General features: G+C 56.9%; 1 protein-coding gene across 1 annotated transcript; it reads right to left on the reverse strand.

The window, feature by feature from the left end:
- Positions 1–106: 106 nt before the first annotated feature.
- On the reverse strand, positions 107–11,503 carry F9 (coagulation factor IX). Its single transcript, XM_063170868.1, has 8 exons — positions 11,377–11,503; positions 9,659–9,822; positions 9,282–9,306; positions 7,396–7,509; positions 4,778–4,906; positions 3,138–3,385; positions 2,522–2,645; positions 107–869 (listed from the first exon to the last, which is right to left on the reverse strand). The coding sequence occupies exons 1-8, from the start codon at positions 11,441–11,443 to the stop codon at positions 322–324; spliced, it is 1,419 nt and encodes a 472-aa protein (XP_063026938.1). The 5' UTR covers positions 11,444–11,503; the 3' UTR covers positions 107–321.
- Positions 11,504–11,945: the final 442 nt, after the last annotated feature.

The following is an 11,945-nucleotide window of genomic DNA, read 5'->3' on the forward strand; positions in this document are numbered from 1 at the left end:
GACGTGTGTGATCCATTCCCCTGCTGATTCACCAACCCCTGCATTTGGGATTTGGGGACTAACACCACCCCAGCAGTGCCAGTGCATTAAAAAATGCAGCCGTGGGTCATTAAAAGGCTTTTTATTTCCTTATTACCACATTTTCATTGCATTCTCTCAACTTCTTCCTTCCAAGAGCAGAAGTTATTTCATCCAGAAACGTTTATTGAAATGCCACGGTCTCTCAAAGCCACGGGGATTGCCAAGGTCCCTCTCCACATCCCCAGTCCATCCTCCAGCGCGGTGCAGCCTCCCCAGCAGGGCTCAGCGCTCCTCCCGGCCTCAGGGGAGCTTCGTGGTTTGCTTGATCCACTTGACGTACTTGGAGACCCTGGTGTAGATGCCGTACTTGCCGGGCAGGGCGCACTCCTCGCCCCAGCTGGTGATGCCCGTGAGGAACCAGGTGCCCTCGATCTCGGTGGTGTAGGGTCCCCCGCTGTCCCCCTCGCACGTGTCCCTGCCGCCGGTGGGGAACCCCGCGCAGAACATGTTCTGCAGGATGCTGGTGGAGGTGCTCTTCAGGCAGGTGGGCCGGTCCACGAAGGGCACCCTGAGCACCTGCAGGGTGGTGGCCGCGCGGCCGCGGAACAGCACCCTGCCCCAGCCGCTGACGGTGCCCACGCCCTGCTTCAGGAGGGCGTTGGTGAACTCGCGGCTGCCCAGGCACACGGGCGTCACGTAGCTGTTGAAGGTGAGCGGCCGCTCCAGCTCCAGCAGGGCGATGTCGTTGTGGTACTCGTTGATGGAGGCGTTGTACGTGGGGTGGGGCAGCAGCCTCACCACCTTGCGCAGCTGCTCCGTGTGGTCGTCGCTCCTGACGTCGTGTTCACCTGCACAGAGCGGCGGGGCTGGGTGCCCGGGCAGCGCCAGGGACTGTGCCCTGCTCGTGCCAGCCTGTGCTGGTCCAGCCCAGGGGCTGCGCCAGGGACTGTGCCCTGCTGGTGCCAGCCTGTGCTAGTGCCACTCCAGCCCAGCCCAGGGCCTGCAGAGGGCTGTGGCAGCACCGTGCCCTGCTGGTGCCAACCTGTGCCAGTGCCACTCCAGCCCAGCCCAGAGGGCTGAGCCCTCAGGTGCCTCTGAGGATATTCTGGCCAGGCTGCTGGCTCCTCATCAGAGGCACCTGCAGATTCCCTCATGTCTCAGGCCCCTGGCACAACCCAGGTGTGACACTGGGCACACACGTCCAGCCAGGCAGCAAAGATGCAGATGCTTTTGCCAGAGCTAGCAGCAAAGTGGCTGTTCTGGGGATTTAGCACCCTCAGAGAGAGGTAAGGGGATGTCACCCTTGCAGCAAAGGGGGCAGAACTCACTGATGAAAAATGCTGGTCTAAAATAAATAATGCATTAGTGAAAAGAAACCTTAACCTCCCCTTTCTAAACGCCCAGAGCCACGGGGCATGATGGGGTGTGGGAAGGCAGCGGTGCCACCGCTGATGCTCACAGGTGCCCCTGTGCCTGCCCGAGGCTCAGCTGCTCTCGGCCGCTGCCGGCAGCCGCGGGGTGCTGCGATGGCAGTGCGGGATGCTGCGGGGTGCTGCGATGGCAGTGCGGGATGCTGCGGGATGCCGCGATGGCAGTGCGGGATGCTGCGGGGTGCCGCGATGGCAGTGCGGGATGCCATGATCGCGGTGCAGGATGCTGTGATGGTAGTGCCAGCACCTGCGGGATGCTCTGATCGCGGTGCCTGCAGCCGCGGGATGCCGTGATGGCGGTGCGGGATGCCGTGATCGCAGCCTGTGACCCCGCCTTGTGTAACAGGTGGGGAGAGGCAGGGCAGAGCTCGGGTGGGTGAAGGGGCAGCACCTGGGGCCGCATCCCCCGCGGGCTGAGCAGCATTAAGGACATTAAAGGATGGCGTTTGCCGGGCGCCGTCCCGCAGCCGTCCCGGAACCGGCGGCACCGAGCATCACCTGCGGAGCCGGTACGGAGCCAGCCTGAGGTGAGCGGGTGCTGCGGGCTCGGCGGGGCTCGGTGGGCACGGTGGGAATGGCAGCTTCCTCCCTCCCTCCCAGGCTGTTCCTACAGCCCAAACGTGGGGGAGACTTTCAGCTGGCTTTTGTTACGTTAGAGGTGCTTGCTATTGCTGGGGACCTGAAAATGTGATTCGGAGATGAAAGTGGAGAAACAGAGAAGTGTAGGGGAGGGGAAGGCTTCTTCCAGCGGGCTTTAAAGCTGCCTGGATGAGCCCCTGGCTCAGGTGAGCTCGCCCATGGCCAGGCTGATGTGTGCTCACACTGTGGCCGTGGCACCAAGGCAGACCCGGCTCAGTGCTCCTGCCAGAGGTGCTGGCACCTGCAGGACCAGGCTGCTGAAGGGCTGTAGGTTCAGCTGGGGCCTCTGTGCCCCCAGCAGCCCATGTCACGCCCCACAGCAGCTCGAGTCAGGCCCCACAGCAGTTCGTGTCCTGCTGCTGCCCCTCACTGTGCTCAGTGCCCTGTGCCCTGCCGTGTGCCCATCCCTCCCCTCGTGCCCAGGGGCTCACCTGCCACAGCAGTGAGGTTGTGGGTGAACTCTGGCTTCAGGCAGTGTGCTGCTGTCACCAGCCACTTCTCGTTGATGATGGTGGCGCCACAGAAGCCCACGCCTTGGCTGTTCACCAGCAGAACCTGTGGGAGCAGGGCAAATCTCACTCTGGGGTTTGCGAGCAGTGGAAGGTGGCCCTGGTCACAGCTGGGGGCTGGAACTGGGTGATCTTTAAGGTTCCTTCCAACCCAAACTGCTGGGTGATTCTATGATCTGATGGAGCCAAAAAATGAGTTGCATTGCTCCTTGCAAAACTCCCTTCCCTCCCAGCTTACTTTTGGCACATTCATGGACCACCAGGCAATCTGCTGCTGTAGCTCAACCCTCTGTGCCCCACTGGGTAAAGCTGCCGTGACTGTGACTTGTGGCTTTCTTTGCCAGAGGAAAGCCTGATGCAGGAAAGTTTTGTTGCTGTTTCTATCCACATAGAAGTGTGTGTGGGAAGGAGCTGTGCTCCTGTTGGGCCTGAGGCTATTGCCAGCCTAACCCCAGAGCCAGGCTCTGGGTGTCCAAAGGCAGGATGCTCTGTGCTCAGAAGGGCTGCTGGGCTCCCAGAAGGTTTGCAAAGGCTGTACCTGCCAGGGCACCTCTCCCTTCATGCTGTCCGAGCCGCCAACAACGCGTGTGCCCGTCCTGAGCACGGGCGTGATCCTCGCGGGGGCTGCGGTGCTGCTGCTCTCCGTGGCATTGTCCTGGCCCTCCTCGGGGCCCTGCCCCTCCTCGGGCTCCTCGCCCGTGCTGTTCCAGTGCTCAAAGGTGTTCATGGAGCGCGTCAGCTTCCTCTGGGCCTCGGGAGCCGTGATCCTCCCGCAGGGGAACGGCACTGCCACAGGAAGGGACACGCTGGGGGTGGCTGTGGCACACCCTAGAGCCACCAGAGGGGAGGGAGCAGGGAAACCCTCACCTCAGCAGGGTTTGGGTACCAGCTCAGGGCTGTGGGCTGAGCATCGGCACCCAGTGCCTGTGCCTTGGAGCCCCAGTGTGAGGGATATGGAAACACAGCAAAAGCATTGATTGTTTCTGGGCTTTGGAAATGACATCTGAGCAGCTTCAAAAGTGAAAAAGTTTGTGTGGAGCACCTGTGCCTGATGGCCGGGGCAGCTGCGCCTGCCCTTGGCAGGATGTGTGCCGCATACCTGGAATCCTGTGCTGGGCACTTCCAGAGCAGTGACCCCAGAGCAATGAACAGCCAGGGCAGGAAATAACAGCTGCCAATTGTACAGATAATCCTGCTTGGCACCAAGGTGAGGAAAACATTAATAAACTCTTCCTAGAGTTGAATGTTTCCTCTGTTAATGAAGAACTCATCTGCAGGCTCGTTTCACACGAGCTCTTCCCGTTGCTCTCCCACGCAGCGTGTGCTGAATTCCTGCTGGTGGTGGCAGTCAAAATAGTAAATAGCACCAGGCATTGTCTTTCATCTGAAAAGCTCTCAGAAGCACTGAGCAAACAAACATTAGTGTAAAATCAGATGTGAGTGTGGCCTACTGAGACTTCATCCTTTATTTTTAAACAGCTCACTTTAGGGACAGGACTCAAACGAGTGTTGAGTGATGGAAAGTGGTACCTGCAGGCTCTGCCTGTGAAAGGAAGGTCTCAGAGCCAACAAAACAAAGCTTTTGCAGGAAGGACAATCACCCAACCTGAAAGACAATCTTCTTACTAACTGTAAACCTTTCTGGTCCAGTGAAAGTGATACAGCATTGTTGGGCAACACAGGACGAGATCCTGTGTTCACAGGATGAGAGTCTCTGTTCACAGGATTCCCAGCCCAGGATCCTTCCCAGACTGACTGCTGGCTGCCAGCCCTTTCAGGAGGTCGCTGCTCCCTGGGGCAGCTGACAGAGCTGCCCTGTGCAGGTGCCTGCATGTGAGCTTGGGTGTGCAAGCTGCTGCAGTCAGTTAGAAATGTCATAGCATCAAATGGTAAACTGGCTTCAGATGGCAAAATGTTTATCTGCTCAGTCTCTTCTCTGCCAGATGTGCTTCTGAGATGCTCGTGCCCAGTTAATTTGCTGTGCTGTAGTGGGTCTGCGTGTGTCAGTGTGTTTATAGGTATTGTCATGGTCTAGGAGCAGGGTAGAGCTGCGGAGCACAAGGAGAACCTGCTATTCTTTAGCCCTTTGTGAAGCTGCAGCCTCAAGCTCTGCACTAAATCCAGGACAAGGCCTTGAAAACTTGAACCCAACCTCTTAAAAGCAGTTTAAAAGCTCACCTGCAGGTTCACAGGACTTTCCATCTTCCTGCAGTTTATAGCCAGGGGCACAGGAGCACACAACCTTCTGTGGGGGCTGATGACTGCAGAAGTGCTTGCAGCCTCCATTTTTGATAGCACAGGTGAAGTCTGAAAGAAATGAAAATGAAACTGTGAGAGCTCTCTTGAAACCCAGCTGGTCAGGGATCTGCTGAGACTGGGGGGTTTGGGCTCAGTAAAGGGGAACTTTAACTCCACTCCTATTCTCCCCCAGTGGAAAGCAGGTGGTTTGTGAGGAGCTGGGCAGGCAGGGCAGTCCCGTTCCTCTTGGGCTCACAGTGCAGGGCAGCCCCATCCCTGCTCACAGTTCAGGAGCACTGGGCAGGTGGAGGAGCTCACAGAGCCCCACAGAGCCCTGTCACAGCCTCCAACAAGCATGCTGGCTGAAATTTGGCACCTGACCCTACAGGACTCTTGCAAATATTTGGTGACAAGCCACGTGATTTCCCCACTCTTGTGCTTTTGGCAGTGGGGGAGAACACCGTGTATAGACTGGAACACCGTGTATAGACTGGAACACCCTGTATAAACTGGAGCAATGCCCAGGCACAGCCAGGTTTCCATCCCCTGCACCAGCCCTCACACCTCAGGGGGCAGCACCTTGGAGCTGGGGAACCCAAACCTGCAGAGGCCCCTGCAATTCCCAGGGAGTTTTCAAATAACTTCAGAGCAGATTAACTCCACTCCCACTTCCTCAAGGACACCTCCCTTCCTGTAGCCATTTTAATGCCATCATTTACTATTTTTACAGAGCTCTTCTTCACGCCTCACTTCCAGCTCTATTTTTGCTCCTCACTTCCCCAAGAAATCTGCAATGAGACTATTTAAATTTGATGCAACTTTGAAATGCTCTTTTTAACGTATACTCCTCTCTTGCCAGAGCAGAAATACAACTAGAAAGAGAATCTTTTATTAGTGCAGTGAGTCTAGCACATTATGTGAGCTGCAAGCCCCTGATTATATTATAACAGCTGAATATCCCTCTTGCTTAAATTATCAGCTGTTTGGTTTTCACAGACTCCTCAACCCATCAGGAAAATATTTGCCTTTTATTTGCCTCCAGAATCAAGGTTGCTGCTGATAATTGTAATTATGAATTAAGCAGAGTGCCATTGAGGGGAAGTCAGGATAGTCCTGCCCTGCCCAGCACCTGCTGCTCAGCCTGGCGTGAGGAAGGGGACTGGGAGAATGGGGGTTCCATGGGGTCTGTGGGAGAGTGGGGGCTCCATGGGGTCTGTAGGAGAATGGGGGTTCCATGGATCTGTGGGAGAATGGGGGCTCCATGGGGTCTGTGGGAGAGTGGGGGCTCCATGGATCTGTGGGAGAATGGGGGCTCCATGGATCTGTGGGAGAATGGGGGCTCCATGGGGTCTGTGGGAGAATGGGGGCTCCGTGGGGTCTGTGGGAGAATGGGGGCTCCATGGATCTGTGGGAGAATGGGGGCTCCATGGGGTCTGTGGGAGAATGGGGGCTCCGTGGGGTCTGTGGGAGAATGGGGGCTCCATGGATCTGTGGGAGAATGGGGGCTCCATGGGGTCTGTGGGAGAGTGGGGGCTCCATGGGGGTCTGTGGGAGAATGGGGGCTCCATGGGGTCTGTAGGAGAATGGGGGCTCCATGGATCTGTGGGAGAATGGGGGTTCCATGGGGTCTGTGGGAGAATGGGGGCTCCATGGGGTCTGTAGGAGAATGGGGGCTCCATGGATCTGTGGGAGAATGGGGGTTCCATGGGGTCTGTGGGAGAATGGGGGCTCCATGGGGTCTGTAGGAGAATGGGGGCTCCATGGATCTGTGGGAGAATGGGGGTTCCATGGGGTCTGTGGGAGAATGGGGGCTCCATGGGGTCTGTGGGAGAATGGGGGTTCCATGGGGTCTGTAGGGAACTCTGCCCTAAGCAGGCTGTCCCCGACTGAGCAGTCCCAGGCAGGTTTGTGCTTTTGGGACACAGAGGAAGGGCTCTGTGTCAACATTTGCCCTGGCAGCCACAGCAGGACAGCAGACCTTGAGCCTGAGTCTCCACTGAGCCCTGCCTAGGAGCAGGTGCCCAGCACGGGGGAGCTGGGGCTGGGCAGGGCCAGAGACAGCCCCTGCTGTCCCCAGGCATGTCCCCAGGGCCCTGCGGTCCCCAGGCTGTTCCCCTGCCACCCCCAGTGCCCTGCTGTCCCCAGGCATGTCCCCAGGGCCCTGCGGTCCCCAGGCTGTTCCCCTGCCACCCCCAGTGCCCTGCTGTCCCCAGGCATGTCCCCAGAGCCCTGCGGTCCCCAGGCTGTCCCCAGGGCCCTGCTGTCCCCAGCCATGTCCCCCTGCCATGTCCCCCTGCCATCCCCAGTGCCTGCTGTCCCCAGCCATGTCCCCAGGCTGTCCTCCTGCCACCCCCAGGGCCTGCTGTCCCCAGGCTGTCCCCAGGCTGTCCCCAGCCATGTCCCCAGGCTGTCCCCCTGCCATCCCAGGCCCAGCAGGCTGCATTTCCCCCTCCCTGGCTCCCAGCACAGCAGGGTGGGTGTCACCAGCCCCAGAGGGTGACCATGATCCCAGGGGTCCCAGCAGAGCAGCAGGGCCCTGGGGCAGCCCTGGCACGTACCTATCTCACAGTTCTTGCCTTCATAGCCAGCTGGGCACCAGCACACGTAGGAATTGATCTGGTCCTTGCACTGGGCTCCGTTTTTGCACGGGTTGGGGTCGCACTGGTCCCCATCTTGGAGAGAGCACGGCAGAGTCAGAAAACACGGGGCTGACCCCCACCCACGGGCTGAGAGCCCCCACAGCCCTGCCAGGGCCAGCACAGCTCCTGCCAGGGCTGGGGACAGCCAGGGCCCAGCAGCTGAGAGCTGAGAGCAGCAGCAGGGCAGAGCACAGCAGGGCTGTGTCCCCAGGGCTGTGTCCCCTGTCCCCTGAGGGTCACCCTGCCCCTCTGCAGTCACCCTCCTGCAGCATCCCAGCAGGACCTCATGGCTTGGCCAAACGAGACAAATGCAGGAGGTTTGCTCCTTCAGGAGTGCTTTGAGTATCCCAGCCTGGGTTGTTTGAACACTCAGGCTGCTCTGTGACAGTTTGGATCTGTGCACGGGAGTGTGGAGACCTGTCTGGTGTCAGGATTGAGAACCTCCCTGTTGCTCTCCCTTTCTCAGTCCTGCACTGTTACCTGCTCTAGATTTCTCCCCATGTGCCAGGGCTTTTATTTTCCCAGCTCTAGCTGAGAACCTGAGGCTTTAATGAAACCACTCACATTGCAAAGTTGTGCATGTACAGCCCAGGAGAAGCAAATCAGGGATGTTAAACCATGGGGGATGTACAGCTCTGGAGAAGCAAATCAGGGATGTTAAACTATGGGGATGCCCTTTGAATGTTTGTGCCAAGGCACGGAGAAAGGGCAGGGCTGAGCTGGGTTTGTGCCCTGAGAAGGGGCAGGACAGGGAGGCAGCCCAAGGGGCGTTCAGGAAAGGGCTGGAATGCAAAATGCAAACAGAACAAAATGGTTTGGGCTTGTCTGAGTCCTGCTGGAGCTCTGAGGCAGGGTGAGAACTGCGGCTGGGGCTGTGCAGGGCTGAGCTCCTGAGGGCTGCACAAACCAAAGCAGCAAACCAGGCACCCCAGCTGACAGAGGAATAGATGGCATTCCTTATTTCTGATCAGCCAATTTGTTACAGTGGCAGGGAAACAAATGCAGTGTGGAGTTTCATCAGTTGTTTTTTCAGAGCACAGTCCTGCAATGCAAATGTAATGTTTTTATTTTATAGTCTGGACTGAGTAATCTGAATTATTTAAGGCTTTTTAGTGAGATGTTCTGGGCATTCTGCCAATCTGCCCAACAGTTCATTTATTGAAATGTCCTCAAAATTAGTTTCAGATGGTGTAGTGGGCATTGAAATCTTTTTGTTAAGGGACCAAGGAGTCGTTGGGGATGGAGGCTCAAAAGGAAGAAGTGGATGTGGAAAGAAAGCAGTGAAGTGAGGGTGTGAATTGCAAACAGCTGTTTGCTATGATCATGTTGAGGCTCCACTTTAATATGGCATTTCTAGGGATTCACGCTGTGCCTTCACAGGGCTGTGCCTTATCTGGAGATCTCTGCTTGGGAACAGAGCATTTGCTGTTTGCCGAAGGGGTGTTAATTATTGCTGTGGTATTTTACTCTGTGGCACAGCTGAAACTGGAGCCAGAGCCTGACCTGGGCTCAATGAGATCCAGCACTCTGCCTGCACTGCTTTTGTTCAGTGAGGTTTTCAAATTTGTTAGAAAAACCCCGCTTGAACAAATAAAATGCTAGGGCATCCTTTTTTCTTTGGCTTGCCATTTCTATACCAATGGGACAGACCCAGGCTTGGCACTGCAGGACTTGGAGTGCCAGGCTCTGATGGCTCTGCCCTGACAGTTCCTGGATGCTGGAGTACATTTGTTACAGACACATCAGGTCTTTATGCACTGAGACAGGAATATTAAGCATTAGAACATGAAGAAAGCAGCTCTTACCAACGTATGTTTGCCAAAACTGCATCTGCAAAGGGAAAAAAGAAAAAGTTTCCTTTGTTTTCCAATTTCTGGGTGTTGAGTGACTGAGGCAGTACCTGGATGGCTCCAAAGCTGAAGGGAAAGACTTGCAGGGAACCACCAGCTCCATATCCCAGTGGTGACTGATGAAGCCTTTACAGCAGCTCCCCAGCCCAAGTGATGGAGCACAGAGGAGAACCTGCTGTGCCTGAGGCTGCCCTGGGCCCCGCAGGTTTTCTCCTGGCTGTTTCCCCTCCTGCCCCTCTGTGCCCCAGCTGGAGGGAACAGGGTTTAGGATTAGGGTTTAGGATTAGGGTTAGGGTTAGGTTAGGCTCAGGCTGGAGCACCATGGCACTCACCGTTTTCTCTTCGTTCTCAAACACCTCCCGGGCCTCCTCGTAGCTGCACTTCTCCTCGATGCACTCCCTCTCCAGGTTGCCAGGGATCACCTCCTCCAGGCGGTTGGAGTTGGCTCTGCGCTGCCTCTGCAGCACCGAGCTGGCCTCCCTGCTGCCCAGGAACACTGCAGGGCACAGGGCAGGGCTTCATGGGCTGCCAGGGCTCTGTCCTTCCAGAAAACGAGTCTCTCCAGGTGTGCAACCCCCACTGCCCATGGCCAGAGGCAGCCCCACACTGCCACTGAGATTTCTGCACTGAGGTTTCTTCATTGCCCCACCTCAGCCCCTTTGATCCAAAGGATCAAATCTGCACAGCCAAATGTCAAAATAGTCAATAGAAATGGCTGATGGCAAGAGGGTGATGGGGAGGGCTGAAGTTTGATGCTTAAAGTACCCCAAAGCAGATGGTGTGAGAGTCCCCCATCACAGATGCACAGACTGGAATAAGCTGTTTGAGAGGGGAAAATAATGGCCTTGTCCATGCTGCTGCTGGTGAGCTCTTGTTTGGCCACAGAAACTGTCCTGCCCTGTGTGCCTGTGCTGGCCATTTGCCCCTGCAGGGCTCTGGCGCTTGGGATCAGGGGCAATTCCTCCTCTCCTCCTCCTCATCCCTGCCCACAGCCCTGGGTGCCAGCATCTCCTGCAGGCAGGAGGGGACACGAGCCTTCCTCACCCCTGGGCCCCCTCCTCAGTGGTGTTGGTGCCCACCCTCCTCAGTGGGTCCCACTGCTGCCTTTACAGGCAATACTTGACTGGGGCTGAAGGCTGCAGGGTCACTCTGTGGGGTGACAGGAATGGCCCCTGGGGCTGGGAACCTCCTCACCCTGAGAATAACTCACACACCATCTACCTGCTTCTGAGCCACCCCCTGAGACAGGGACACAGGGCTCTAGGCAGGTGCTGGCAGGGCACACCTGACCTGTCCCTGTATTTTACAGGGGCTACACCTGGTGAGGGGTGGAAAAATATGAGGTTCTGCTCACTTTTCACTGCTGAGCAAACATTTTGGAAAGAGCCTTTTTAAACCCGTTTCCAGCAATGTTTAATGAAAGAAGAAAGGGCAGCCTTGCAGGAAACAGGGCTCACACTGGAGCAGCCTCTGCTGGAAGTGTTGCTGCTGCAGATAAATCAAAATCCTGCATTACTGTGTGTGATTGCCCACATCCATCAGCTGCTCTCTCCTGTCCCAGCCCTGGCTGCATCCCACAGCCCTTGTTAAAGCCACGCTGGGCTTGCCTTTAAACAACCCTGCAGTGGCAAATCCAAGGAGAGTTTATGGATGTGAGCACTTGTTTGCTCTCCAGGACAAAGTGATGGCACCAAAGAGGTGGGACTGTCACTCCCCCAGCAGCGCTCTCCCCTTTCCCCTTCTGTGTGTGCCTCCTAAGATGGCTGAATGGAGCTCTGAAAGCCTAAAGGTGCAAAAACCTAAGGAAAAATCCATTCTGAAAATGAATCCCTGCGACACATGCTGTATAAAATCAGCACAAAGCCATTATTTCGTTGCCCCAGCACAGAGCAGAGCTTTGAAAGGAGCAGAGCACTGCAGCAGCGCCTCTGAGCTGCTCTCCAGCACGGCCCGAGCTGTCACACTGCGTCCAGGTGACAAACTGTGCCCAGCCCGAGTCTGTGGCACCTGTGCCCAAAACGGAAGGGTTTGCTGTTGGAGGTGCACCCACCTGAGTTTCCAGCAGCCAGGCAGGCTCCCAGCAGACATAAGCACAGCGTGAGGGGGCCCTTTGCCATCTTCTCCCTGGCCAGGCTCTGGCGGCGCGCGGGGCTGAGCTCCGGCAATGGTTCAAAGGGCAGCAGTTGTTTGCTCGCTGCTCTGGGCAGCCCCGGGGTTAAGGTGGCCACTGCCCCCGTGCCCAGCACAGGCAGCTCTGCTCTGCCATCCCAGGGCAGCCCGGGCTCCTGGCACGGGGGCATCACAGACTGGCAGGGGCTGGGATAGGGATGGGGCAGGAACAGGGACAGGGCTGTGCCCTCTGGACGTGCTGCTCTCTCCAAGCTGCAGCACCACTCGTGCTCTGAGGCCACAGCAGCCCTGGGTGGCTGGTAAAGCTTCTCCTCGAGCTTATGACCCATAAATTCTACGCTCTCAGTCCAGAAAATGAGGACCATCCCTTTGTGAGGCACGGGGCACGGACATTTGTGGCTCATGGATTTGGGGTTGCCTCTGTGTGCAGCACGCACCCAGCAGGTGAAGAGGAGATGCTGAATATGAGTGGCAGCCTCGTGAGATCCC

This window comes from Melospiza melodia, chromosome 16 (assembly GCF_035770615.1).
Source record: "Melospiza melodia melodia isolate bMelMel2 chromosome 16, bMelMel2.pri, whole genome shotgun sequence".
NCBI lineage: Eukaryota > Metazoa > Chordata > Aves > Passeriformes > Passerellidae > Melospiza > Melospiza melodia.